This window comes from Mustela nivalis (genome assembly GCF_964662115.1).
Source record: "Mustela nivalis genome assembly, chromosome: 6".
Lineage (NCBI taxonomy): Eukaryota > Metazoa > Chordata > Mammalia > Carnivora > Mustelidae > Mustela > Mustela nivalis.
Genome location: NC_139025.1, coordinates 5,530,786 through 5,543,867, shown reverse-complemented (window position 1 = coordinate 5,543,867; position 13,082 = coordinate 5,530,786). Strand labels below are relative to the sequence as shown.

The 13,082-nt window shown below is 50.9% G+C and overlaps 1 protein-coding gene across 6 annotated transcripts in view; it reads left to right on the top strand.

The window, feature by feature from the left end:
• Nucleotides 1–13,082, top strand: part of WDR25 (WD repeat domain 25) — a 140,465-nt gene extending 127,383 nt beyond the window's left edge. For all 6 annotated transcript variants that reach the window (XM_082737681.1, XM_082737676.1, XM_082737677.1 and 3 more), the window contains 3 exons: nt 8,920–9,090; nt 11,950–12,090; nt 12,621–13,082. In XM_082737681.1, coding sequence (XP_082593807.1) covers nt 8,920–9,090; nt 11,950–12,090; nt 12,621–12,842 — 534 coding nt within the window. In that variant the 3' untranslated portion in view covers nt 12,843–13,082. The remainder of the gene's footprint in view (nt 1–8,919; nt 9,091–11,949; nt 12,091–12,620) is intronic.

The following is a 13,082-nucleotide window of genomic DNA, read 5'->3' as shown; positions in this document are numbered from 1 at the left end:
CTTGTCTCGTAATATCTTTGTCTCCTTTTGGTATCAGGGCAATGCTGGCCTCATAGAATGACTTTGGCATTGTTCCTTTCTCCCCAGTTTGCTGGAAGAGTTTATTTAGAGTTGCTATTATTTCTTCTCTATTTTCTGGAAGTGACTAGTGAAGTTGTCTCAGCCTGAAATTTTCTTTTGGAGAAGATTTGAAACCTCAGACAAAATTTATTTAATAAGTACGGATTATTCCAGTGTTCTCTTTCTCTCTGAGCGACTTTGGGAGTTTGTATCCTTCAAGAAGTTTTCTTCTTTCATCAAAGTTATCTAATTTTTTGGCATGAATTGTCTAGAGCCTTGTTAATTTCGTTGACCTTTCCAAAGTACCAGATTTTTGTTTCATTGATTTTTCTTTGTTTCTTTTCCTTTTAAAAGCTTAATGATTTCTTTTCTTAATTATTTCCTTCTGTTTAAGCCTTGGGTTAAACTTTGTATTCTTCTTCTAGTTTCTTAAATTAGAAGTTGAGACTTTTGTTCTTTTCTAACATAGATCTTCAGTGCCCCAGGAGCTCTCCTCCTTGTCCATGAGGGACGTGTTCCAAGACCTCCAGTGGATGCCTGAAGCCACAGTGGGACTGAACCCTGTATATACGATATACTGTGTTTTCCCTATACATACATGCTTATGATAAAGTTTAATTTATAAATTAGGCACAGTAATAGATTAGCAATAATAACTAATAATGTGACAATATAATAGTTATGTGAATGTGGTCTCTTTCTCAAAATATCTTATATTGTACTTCCCCTTCTTTTTCTTGTGATGATGTGGGATGATAAAATGATAAGGTGAAATGAGTGACTTGGGCGTGTGACGGTAGCGTTAGGCCAGAAGGGGGATCATCTCCATCTGGACCACAGCTGACCTCCGTGACTGAACCTCTGGGAAGCAAAACCGTGGGAAAGGGGGGATTGTTACGTTAATTTCCCTCTGGGAGTCACAACTACGTTAATGTTAACGCAACTGTTGATACATTGTGGTTTCAGTTTTATTCAGTTAAAAATACTTTCTAATAGCTTTTTACTTTTTAAATTTTTTTTAAAGATTTTATTTATTTATTTGACAGAGAGAGATTACAAGTAGGCAGAGAGGCAGTCAGAGAGAGGGGGGAAGCAGATTCCTTGCTGAGCAGAGAACCCGATACGGGACTCGATCCCAGGACCCTGAGATCATGTCCTGAGCCGAAGGCAGAGGCTTAACCCATTGAGCCACCCAGGCGCCCCTCTAATAGCTTTTTAAATTTCTTCTTGCTCCCTGGATTATTACAGGAGTGTGCTGTTTAGATTCTGAATACTTGGGAATTTTCCAGATATCTTTTGTTGATTTTTAATTCCATTGTGGTATATAACATACATTGTGTGTTTGAATCCTTTTAAGTTTATTGAGACTTGTTTGACGTTCTAGAATGTGTTCTACGTTGGTAAATGTTCCGTGTGTAATTGAAAATAATGTTTATTCTCCTGTTGTTGAGAGTAGTGTTGTAGACATCTCAATTAGGTTGAATTGGCAAATTGTGTTACTCAAGTCCTCTGTATCCTTTCTGATATATCTGACTATTTGTTCTCTGAGTTAAGAGCAGCTGGTTGAAATATATGACTAGAAGAGTGAATTTGTCTTATTTCCTTTTTAAGTTCTATTAGTTTTCCTTCATTTATTTTGAGGCTCTGTTATTAGGTTCATAACCATTGAGGATTGTTATGTTTCCCTGATGAATTGACTCTATAATCATTATGAAAGACTTTCTTTATCCCTGGTGATATTCTTTATTCTGAAATCTCCTCTGTCTGTTATTAACCTAGGGGTTCCTGATTTACTTTGATTACTGTTAGCATGACATATCTTTTCCATGTTTTTACTTTTAATCTATTTCTTTTTAAGATTTTTTTATTTTTATTTTTGTTTATTTGACAGAGGGAGATCACAAGTAGGCAGAGAAGCAGGCAGAGAGAGAGGAGGAAGTAGGGGCTCGATTCCAGGACCCTGAGATCATGACCTGAGCTGAAGGCAGAGGCTTTAGCCCACTGCGCCACCCAAGTGCCCCACTTTTAACCTTTTTCTATCTTTGTATTTAAAATGTGTTTCCGGGGGCACCTGGGGGGCTCAGTGGGTTAAGCCTCTGCCTTCGGCTCAGGTCATGATCCCAGGGTGCTGGAATCAGGTCCCGCATCAGGCTCTCTCTCGGTGGGGGGCCTGCTTCCCCCTCTCTCTCTGCCTGCCTTTCTGCTTACTTGTGATTTCTCTGTCAAATATATAAATAAATAAATAATCTTTTAAAAAAATGTGTTTCAAGGCACCCGGCTGGCATTTGTTGTAGAGAGAGCAGGTCTGCTGATGATACATTTACTTAGCTTTTCTTCATCTGTGAAAGTCTTTATCTCCCCTTCATTCCCAAAGACATGCTTTTGTCTGTAGCATCTTGCGCTGGCGCTCCATCCTGTCACCACTTTCACCGTGTCCGCAGTCGCCTGGCCGCCACAGTTTCTGATACCCCTAGTCCTTCAGATTGCTTCCTGTGATGCTTCGTTTCTCTCCTGGTGCTTTCAAGGTTTCTCCTTTAGCTTTTCAGCGGTTTTATTGTGCTGTGTCGGGGCTTGGTTTTCCTTGGTATCCTCTTCGTGGCTTGTGGGCCTCTTGACTCTAAGTTTATGCCTTTTGCCAAATTTGGGTACTTTGAGTCAACAAGCATATATATTCTTCTGCACTGCTGTCTTTCCTCTTTCCTTTAGGAACTCCAGTGACAAAACTACTTAAGTTTTGGGTATTATCCCACAGGTTCCTAAGGGTCTATAAATAATTTTTTTTTCAGATTGTATCATTCCTGTCGATCTGTCTTCAGGTTCACAGAGTCTTTCTTTTGTCACTTCCATTTTGTTATTGAGCTTATTCTATGATTTTTTTTTTCCAGTTCTAAATTTTTCTATTTTAAAAAAAAAAAAATGTAGTTCCTGGGGCACCTGGGTGCCTCAGTTGGTTAAGCATCTGCCTTTGGCTCAGGTCATGATCCCAGGGTTCTGTCTCTAATCCTGTCTCCTCCATTCTCTTTCTTTCGTTATTTACTTCTTTAGTTTCTGGTTTATCTTGCTGGGTTTTTTTTTTTAATTTTTTTAAAATTTATTTTCATTGTAACAGTATTCGTTGTTTTTGCACCACACCCAGTGCTCCATGCAATCCGTGTTCTCTCTAATACCCACCACCTGGTTCCCCCAACCTCCCATCCCCCCGCCCCTTCAAACCCCTCAGATTGTTTCTCAGAGTCCACAGTCTCTCATGGTTCTTCTCCCCCTTCCAATTTCCCCCAACTCACTTCTCCTCTCCATCTCTCACTGTCCTCCATGCTATTTGTTATGCTCCACAAGTAAGTGAAACCATATGATAATTGACTCTCTCTGCTTGACTTATTTCACTCAGCATAATCTCTTCCAGTCCCGTCCATGTTGCTACAAAAGTTGGGTATTTGTCCTTTCTGATGGAGGCATAATACTCCATAGTGTATATGGACCACATCTTCCTTATCCATTCGTCCGCTGAAGGGCATCTTGGTTCTTTCCACAGTTTGGCGACCGTGGCCTGGGTTTTTTTTTTTTTAAGATTTTATTTTTATTTGTTTGACAGACAGAGACAAGTAGGCAGAGAGGCAGGCAGAGAGAAGGGGAAGCAGGTTGGCCGCTGAGCATGGAGCCTGATGTGGGACCAACAATACCCTGGGATCATGACCTGAGCTGAAGGCAGAGGCTTAACCCACTGAGCCACCCAGGAGCCCCTTTGCTGTTGTTTTGAATGGAAGCAAGCCACACACACACACACACACACACGTTCCTGTCCCCACTTCCGTTCACCTCGTACACTGCTTCTCTGCCACCTGGGGCTTTTCTTACGGGACTGTGTGCCTTGGAGGCCTCCCCGCAGTAGGGGGGTAGGGCAGGCCCCGCTGTTGGTGGCTGCATCATATTCCGGAGTGTGGGTGTTCGAAGGTTTATTCCACTGGTCCCTTCTAGATATACGTTTGGGTTATTTCCAGTTTTTTATTTTTATAAGTATTGCTGCTTTTATTGGTGGGGTACTTACATCTTTTTGGGGTTTTGCTGGTAGACCTTTGGGATCGTTCCTGCAGGTTGCTTTGCTGGGTCCTGCAGATTGCTGAGAAACAAGGCATGTATTCTTCCTTGATGTTGCCCCAGTTCTCTCCACAGGGATTGTGTCATTTTGTGTTTCTGTCAACAGCGTGTCCAGTTAGCTAATGCCCCACAGCCGCCTAATGGAGTGTGTTGTCAAACTGAGATTTTGCTAATTTGATAGGTAAGAAGTGCTACCTCTGTGTAATTTAGATTTGCATTTCTCTTGTTATGAGCAAATCAAAGGACCAATTACATTTCCTTTTTTGTGAACTCTGTATTCCCTTCTCTAGCACTTTTTTGTAGAGCTACTGGGTCTTTATCATCTCTTTTGAGAAACTGTGTAGTAGGGATGGTAACCTTTACCTCTAACGTAAGTTGCAAATATTTCTCCCATTTGTCATTTTTATTTACTTTTTTTTTGGTGCTATGCAATAGTTTTTAAAATTATTACTATTATTTTCATGTAGCCAGGTTAACCCATTTTTCTTCTCATTGCTTCTGGCCTCAGAGTCATGGCTAAGAATTGTTCCCCCAGCTCCAGGTTGTAGAAAAACTCATTCAGGTCCCTTTTCTATTTTTTTTTTTAACATAAATTTCTGATCCTTTTAAAATTTATTAACAGAGCCCTTTTTGGTGTCCACTGTGCTCTGTGTTTGGCTGCTTCTGTGAACTTCACCTATAGAAAGGGGCCCTTTGCTCACTTCTCCTGCCTTATTTTATGCGTAGTTCCTGACATCTTAGCATTTGAAGAGACCTCAGGGTTTATTTTCAGGGAGAAGAGATTGAACTCTGGGGAGAAGAAACTTGCCCAAGGACCCATGGCTCCAAGCTGGGCACACTGGTTCCGGCTGGCTCCAGAAGAGAGGGTTTCTGGATATCTGCTTCGGGTCAGCACTGACCAGGCACAGTGGCTTTGTTTGCTGCCGGCCCCATTACTCTCCTCGCCTTACAGGTGCGCAGGCTGAGGCGGACGGGCCTGGTTGCCCAGGATGGTGAAGTTCAGCAGCAGGGCTCCCGGGCGTCTGCCTGAGAGCTTGGGCGCTCTCCCAGGGAGGGAGGCCTCCACCAGCCTCCACAGGGCAAGCGGGGATGTGACAGTGAGCGAGACGGTCTCCTTCTGCCTCCCACGCCTGCCGTGGTCTCAGAGTTCCTTGAGAGTCAGGTTTCCTTTGTCTCTGTGTCCAGGACCACAGGAGGACCCTGAGAATGAATGTCCTCTCCAAGGATGTCTAACGGAGCCAGTGGTGGCAGCTCGCCAAGTGTTGGCTCAGCCCCAAGTTCCAGGATGTCGCTGGGAGCTAGTGACCTTAAAGTCCCTGCTTTTCACGCTTTCTGTTTGTTCGCTCGTCCATTTGTGCAACCACTCATTCCCGTATCCTCCAGCCATCAGTTCAACTCAGCTTCGTAACGCCTGTGCTGTGCAGACCCAGTGCTGCCCTAGGGGCGACCCGGAAATGGGACAGGTGCCGGTCCCCAGGAACTCATGGTCCTGTGGGGTAGGCAGGTGACTGAGGGAGCACGGCATCCCATGGGAGCCAGAGCACTATGTCCCCTTGCCTTTCCTCAGGCTTGGGTGCAGTGAAGTGGTGGGTTGGGGTCAGGGAGCTAGGGCACCCCAGCCCTCCTCCTTTCTGGGGCCCAGCAGCTCCCAGGGGCTGAGGTTTGCTTTGCCAGTCCAGGCCCTTGGTGGTGATGACCAGAAAGCCAGGTCTGCGGAGGGAGGGGACTCTCCGAGGCATCCAGAAAGTGAGCAGCTGGGCCAGAACTGGAGCCCAGCCTGCGCCTCAAACCCATGCACTTTGGAAGGGGCAGGGACACAAGGAAGGGCAGCCTGTGCTTTGGATGAATCAAGAGTCCGCCCAGAGTTTCCCAGGTTTGTCTGCTGGGCCAAGCAGGTGTCAGATTTCAGGGATGTTGCGTGATTTTCATACCTGAGTATATCGTGGTGTGGATTACGTCTCCCATTTTCCCCAAAGCCAGAGCCTTCAGCCAAGTATCTGCTTACCTGACAGAGGCCGCCGGCTGCCAGAAGGGTCCGAGGAGGGCTCCCTCCGGGTCCGGCTGCTTAGGCCGCGCCGCACCGTCCCATGCCCCTGGGGTGGGACACACCAGCTGTCCGTGTAATTAAGGTCACCATAAAACCCACCAGCTAGACACACAAATGGCTCCTCTGCTCTTTCCCGGGGCAGGAGCAGTTGTGAAGGCGAGTAAATCACGTTCAGCGGCGATCACTTCAAAGGTCAGCCTGCCACTTACAGCAGCGTTATTGGCGGGGATCGCCCGGAACACGGCTTGTTTCTCGGCCATTCAGTTTTATGGTGCCCTAATGATTTGGGCCGTTCCCATCCGCTCTCAGGAACGTACAGAACAATGGTTTTCATTCTCCTGGAAAGTTTGTCTTTGGACGCAGGTGTGTTGGTGGGCTTGCAGGTAGTCCCGTCAAGGACAGGCCGAGGGCCCCTGGCACCTTGCTTTTCTCTGGGCCCTCATGCCGCCCTCTGGGAAAAGCTACCTCTGGGCTGTCATAAGCTAATTTATGTGGCACGCCTGCTCAGCGGCTGCCACTTCCTGGGCACTCGGAAGTGGCAAGGAGAGCCCTCTTCTTCCTCTATCCTTTCCAGGGTCAGGAAAGGTGTTTCCCTAGCCCCTATAGGGGTCAGGGTGCTGCGGCCAGAGAGAGGGCTGCAGTGTGTGGGCCGGAACCTGCCCGCGGAGCCCACGGTCCCTGCGGGGAGATAGGCACTGCCTGGCATGTGTGCGCACCCACTAGGGGCCATCATCTGTGAGACGCTGTAGCTCTGGGGGCTCCTCTGTGCCTCCCCCACCGCTGGGGACGACCAGCTGCCCAGTGTGCAGGCCACAGCCAGGGACGCCAGGCGGGCCAGACGCACTCTTCTCTGGGTGTTTGCTACCCCGGCCGTCTCTGGGTTTCCTGCTGCTCAGCTGAGCGGCCGTGACGGAGAGGGCTTTGGGGAAGGGGAATAAAGACGATGAGGCCCAGGCGGTGGAGGCCTGGGGTGGCTGAAGTGGGGGGTGACTGGGATGGTGCTGGGATGGGAGGAGCTGCCCAAGAGATCGCTCCAGGGCCGGGATTATGGGGCGTCGCTCCCTCTTCTCTCCCCTCCCACCGAAGCAGATTCCAAACACTGCCTTGGAAGGCACTTTTGTGAGTTGGAATGTTGCGCAAACTCACGGGAGCTGGTATTGGAGACTGTGAAGGCGTGTGGCACCCCGCCCCAGGCCCCGGCCTCAGACTGGGCAGGCGGAACATTCGGCTAGCCGCACCCCCGCTGGGCCCCTCAGGCCCGGGCTGGGGAGACATCTCCCCCGGCCGCCGCCTCCTGTCCCGGTCCACATGCTGTGAGGCTCAGGGCAGGGGAGCAGCCCCAGGTTGGCTTTCTGCCCCGTGCTCAGAGGCCTGGAGGGCTGCCCTCTCTTTTCTGCCTAGGGACTGCTCTTCAGGCTCCAAAATCTCCAAAATCTCCTGAAATCAGCTTAGCTAGGGGCTACTTCTGAAGAGGCTCAGAAAAGAGCAGCATTTGTCCTTACCCTCCCCAGGGAAATTGTCCCATATTTATTGAAGTAAGGAGTGGCCAGTAGGAGACTGGGTTGTGGGCCCCAGGGAAGCAGCAGGGATGGGGAAAAGCCTACCACCCTGGTGGTGGGGCTTCGAGCATATCCCTACATCTCTGAGCCTCAGTGTTCCTCATCTGGATAATGGGTCTCAAAACTCCTAAACTGACTTTATAGAGTGCTGCATGTAATGTGAATTTGACTTACACACATTTAAAAGAGGATGATAGGAAATAATATCTGCAAAATTTTAAAGGTTGTGAACTCCAGTTAAAAAAAAATTTGTCAAGACTTTCCGAGCCCCAGGCAAGGGACCAGAGAACTGTGTTTATGCTGTGGCCACATGGTGGCGCCCTGGGAGCTGGTAAACAGGCCAGCCAAGACCTGCAGGAAGGCCAGAGGCCACCTTGTCCTGGCCTCTTGCTGAATGTTGCAGTCTGGAGTGTGCTGTCTGTGCGTTTGTAAAGTGGAGCTACTTGTCTGTACTGGGACCGCCCCCAACCTAAACCAGTTGCTTTAGAATGGAGGTTGACTGGTAAAGTGCTCTGGAGAAAACAGAGGTGCTTGACAGTTAATCACATTGGTTTACAAGACAGGAAGCTGTGAAATATTGGCCGTGATGCTAAGAAGTAAAAGTGTCTTTAAAGCTACTCTGTGTACTGTGGTTCTGGCTTTATGGTCTCCAAGGACTCTGGCTTTCTGTAGTACAGTTACTGTTCCAGAGAGAAGAGGCTGGAATTTTGTGAGGTGTGAATTATGTGACATCTTTGGAAGCAAGAGCCTCTCACTAAATACGGCCTGGTGTCAAAGGGCATCATTGATGCCCTTTAGGTGCCCTTGGGCAATGGGTCCTTCTCAGAGCTCACTTTTCTTAGTCTCCAGCTGCTCTCTCTAGGTGACTGGCGTGATTGGAAAGATCATCACGCCTCCCTGGGTGGCCAGTGGATGGTGGCCATGTGTCAGTAGGTGGGTGGGCACGTGACAGGGAGGACTGTCTATGGGGAAGGGCCATAGGCAAGGCTGTATCTCCTAGCAGCCCAGCACTGCCCTCAGTGGACCCTCCTGCTGTCTGGGGGCCAGTGAGGGCAGTGCTGGGCTGCTAGGAGATACAGCAGCCTTGGTGGCCCTCCCCGCGCGTACCTGCCCTATACTCCTGGGGCCCAGCAGCATGATAGGTGCCCACTCTTGCAGGTCGTGAGAAGCTACAAGGCGACCATCCAGCAGACCTTGGACATCCTCTTCCTCCAGGAAGGCTCTGAGTTCCTGAGCAGCACAGATGCTTCAAGCCGGGACTCTGCTGACCGCACCATTATTGCCTGGGATTTCCGGAGCTCTGCCAAAATCTCCAACCAGATTTTCCACGTGAGAAACCCTGTTTGGCATTGCTTTTCTCTTTGCTTCAGCTGTAGGATGTAGCCCTAAGCTGTTGGGATCTCAGGTTACTTCCTGTGAGGATGGTTCAGTGGCAGGATCTTTAGAGACCATTCAGGTGCCTGAAATCTCTTGGGTCAGGGACACAAGCTCAGGTCCAGGACTGCCTGGAAAGCTTTCCAGAGGCTCCAGATCACAGCACCTCCATGACTGTCCTAGTCCTCCTCTGTCTGGCCTTGCCACCCCGCAGGGGAGGGTGTGGGGGGCCGTTCATCCAGATAAGTAGAAGATAGCCACACAACCCAAGACACTCCTGCTTTCCCTCTGCCACCCCAGCCAGCCCCCAGGTTTCTGTCCCGCCCTTGCTAAGTGTGTTTGGCAGGAGCTGTGACTTGGAAGGTCAAGCGGGGACCCAAGGTTAGACCCCCTCTCTTAGAGTTCCAGATTCACCACTTAGAAGCCCGTCCTGTAGCCTCTTTGATTCTCATTTTCCTCTTAGGAAATTGAGGATGAGAAGGCTATTTACCTCATAGAGGGTTTCTGAGAATTGAAGGAGATGATGCTTATAAAGGACCTAGCACATGCCAGGCACAGGGGGCTCTCCATCAGTGCATTACCTGTCACCACCGTCACCACCATCAAATCCAACATCATCACCACCACCGCCACCGCCACCACCACCATCACCATCACCACAAACACCACATCACCACCCAAACCACCATTAGCACCATCATCATCACCATCACCACCATCATCACCATCACCGCCACCGCCGCCACCACCACCACCACCGTCACCGCCACCATCACCACCATCACCACCATCGCCGCCACCATCACCACCATCACCACACCACCACCACTACCACCACCATCACTATCACCACCATCACCGCCACTGCCATCACCACCATCACCACCACCACCACCATCATCATTACCATCACCACCACCACCACCATCATTACCATCACCACCATCACCACCACCGTCACTGCCAACACAACCACCGCCGCCGCCGCCACCATCATCACCATCTCCACCATCATCACCATCACCAAAATCACCACCACCACCACCACCATCACATAACCACCACCGCCATCACCAGCATCACATCACCACCAACAACCCATCATCACCACCATCACCACCACCACCATCACTGCCACCACCATCACCATCACCGCCACCACCACCGCCACCACCACTGTCATCACCATCACCACCATCATCATCACCTCCACTTCCATCACCATCACCACCACCGCCGCCGCCGCCACCATCACCATCACCACCGCCACCACCACTGCCACCACCACTGTCATCACCATCACCGCCACCATCATCATCACCGCCACTTCCATCATCATTACCACCACCCTTGCCATCATGTCTGTCATCATCATCTTATAAGATTTTAATTAAGCCATGGCTAATCTCTTTGGTACTCCCTCTGCCGAATTTAAAAATATATACTAGGTGTATATATATATACCTGCTCCCCTTCCCTGCTTTTCCTTTTCTCTGGAGCTTCTACATGACCCTGAGCAAACCAGCCTCTAGACCTTTACAGCAGGGAGCTCGTGTAACCCTGGGAAGGACAGGCTGTGGGGGTGCTGCATGGGCCCGCCTGGCCACCTGGCATTCTGCGTCCAACAGCCTGTGCAGAAACCAGGGCAGGTCGTGGAGGGGGAAGTGCTGAATGCCCCAGCCGTTGGCCCTCTTAAAAATCACACGTCTACCTTTCCTGGGCGGCTGAGCAGGCGCTCTACTTGGTGGCAGCGTGCAGGGGAGCTTGTTAGCAGGCGGCCATGGCCGCTGTGCCCCCGACGGACACAGGAGTCCACAGCTGTATTCCACCTGCTCCCCATGTGGCTCCCCGAGTTTGGGCTCTTTTAGACCATGTGGCTTCAGGGCGACACTTAGAATAAAGGAAGAACAGGTGCCTCGAGAAGGGAGCTTGTGGGGGTGTTTCCATGTGACCCAGCCTGTCAGACAGTGCCGGCTCCTTGCCTTGTGCTTTGAACACTTGCTTCGTGCCTTCGTCTTCTTGCCTGGCCGTTCACCTGAGAAGGCTACCCTGAGGGCTCCCCATGGAGGTGGGAGGGGGTGTGTGGACTTGTTTCTTGTCACTCTGTAGCAAAGTACCTCAGAGCTGGTGGCTTAAACTAACAGATTCACTCTCAGTTTTGGAGGTCGGATGGCCACTAAGTCTCACTGGGTTCAAGTCAAGATTTGGTCTGGAGCCTCTGGGGAAGTGTCTGCCCCCGCTTCTTCAGACCCTCTGCTCTGTCTCTGTGTCACCTTTTCTGGATGTCTGATCTCCTGGCTTCCTTCTCTAAGGACACGTGTGATTGCATTTAGGGCAATATTAGGGGATAATATCCCCACCTCAAGAAGCTTAACTTAACTACAAAGACAGCTCTTCCACATTTTTTGCCATATAAGGTGACATTTACAGGGCCCAGGAATCAGGGGATAGAGGTAGTTTGGGGAGCCATTTTTCAGTCCGTCACTAGGGCCCTGAACCAAGGGATATTAGGAAGGGCAAGAAAACAGATTACCCTCCGAACCTCCAGAAGGAACGTGGCTCTGCTGACACTTTTGCTTTTAGCCTGGTGAGACCTCTGACTTCTAAGACTCTAAGAGTAAATGTTAGTAGTTTTCAGCCAGCAAGTTTGTGGCATTTTGTCACAACAGCCCTAGGAAATGCGTACAGACCCGGAAGCCCAGCTGTGGGGGCTGGACCCGAGGATCCAAGAGTAGAGAGCTGGTGGCGTGTTTGTTGGAGCTGCGGGGCAGTGGGAGCCTTTCCGACCCTCTCTGTGGCCTCACTGTTTCTCAGGAGAGGTACACCTGTCCCAGCCTCGCCTTGCACCCCCGGGAGCCCGTGTTCCTGGCGCAGACCAATGGCAACTATCTGGCTCTCTTTTCTGCTGTGTGGCCCTACCGGATGAGCAGGAGGCGGCGCTACGAAGGGCACAAGGTACTGAGTTCCTGTCCCCCAGCTCGAGAGCAGAGCCCTGACCCCATAGCCTCCCGCGGTCGACCTGGGGCCCCAGAATGCACAGACCCTCTTTCTGGGTAGTTTCTCTTTTCTGTTTCCCAGGGGACGCATGCCGTGTGGCCTGGTCTTCACTGAACGCCCTGGGCCACCCCCGGCCCTATGTCCAGGCCCCAGCTGCCCGGCAGGAAAGGTTTTCCCTGACTTAGTGGCTCACAGGACAGGCCATGGGGGTGGGGGAGGGAGGACAGGACAGGGGTGGGGGCTCTATCTGCACCTGTCCCCTTATCCCACTGAGGCTTGCTTCCCTGGGGCAGAAGGGGTCGGGGGACCCCGTGGCCGCCAGTGAGAGACCAGACACGCAGCTTTGCTGAAGCCATTCCAGCCGCATTCCCTCAACCAGCTCCGCGCAGCAGGCTCCTTGCTGGGCCCCGGGCTTATGGAGGGAGCCCGGGCTGCCTGCCGAGGCCGCTGCTGTGCGGCCCACTCACCCTCTGTGTTGCCCTCTGCAGGTAGAAGGCTACTCGGTGGGCTGCGAGTGCTCCCCGGATGGTGACCTGCTGGTGACGGGCAGCGCCGACGGCCGAGTCCTGCTGTACAGCTTTCGCACCGCCAGCCGGGCGCGCACGCTGCCAGGGCATACCGAGGCTTGTGTGGGCACCGCCTTCCACCCTGTACTGCCCTCCGTCCTCGCCACCTGCTCCTGGGAGGGCGACGTTAAGATCTGGCACTGAGCCTCCTAGTACAGAGCCTTCTGGATGCTGGCCAGGCCCCGGGCTTCCATTGTTCCTCGGGGTGGGTGGGGGTGAGGAAGTGCTGACGTTGCCTCCGGTCAAACCTTCTGAGCTTCGGTTTCCACATCTGTAAAATGGGAACAGAGACGTGTTTGCCTCAGGGTTGCGAGGCCCGCATTAGTGGAAGTGGCTGGCAGGTGGCTGTTCAATAAATGTGGGTGTCCGCTCTTTCTTAGGTTA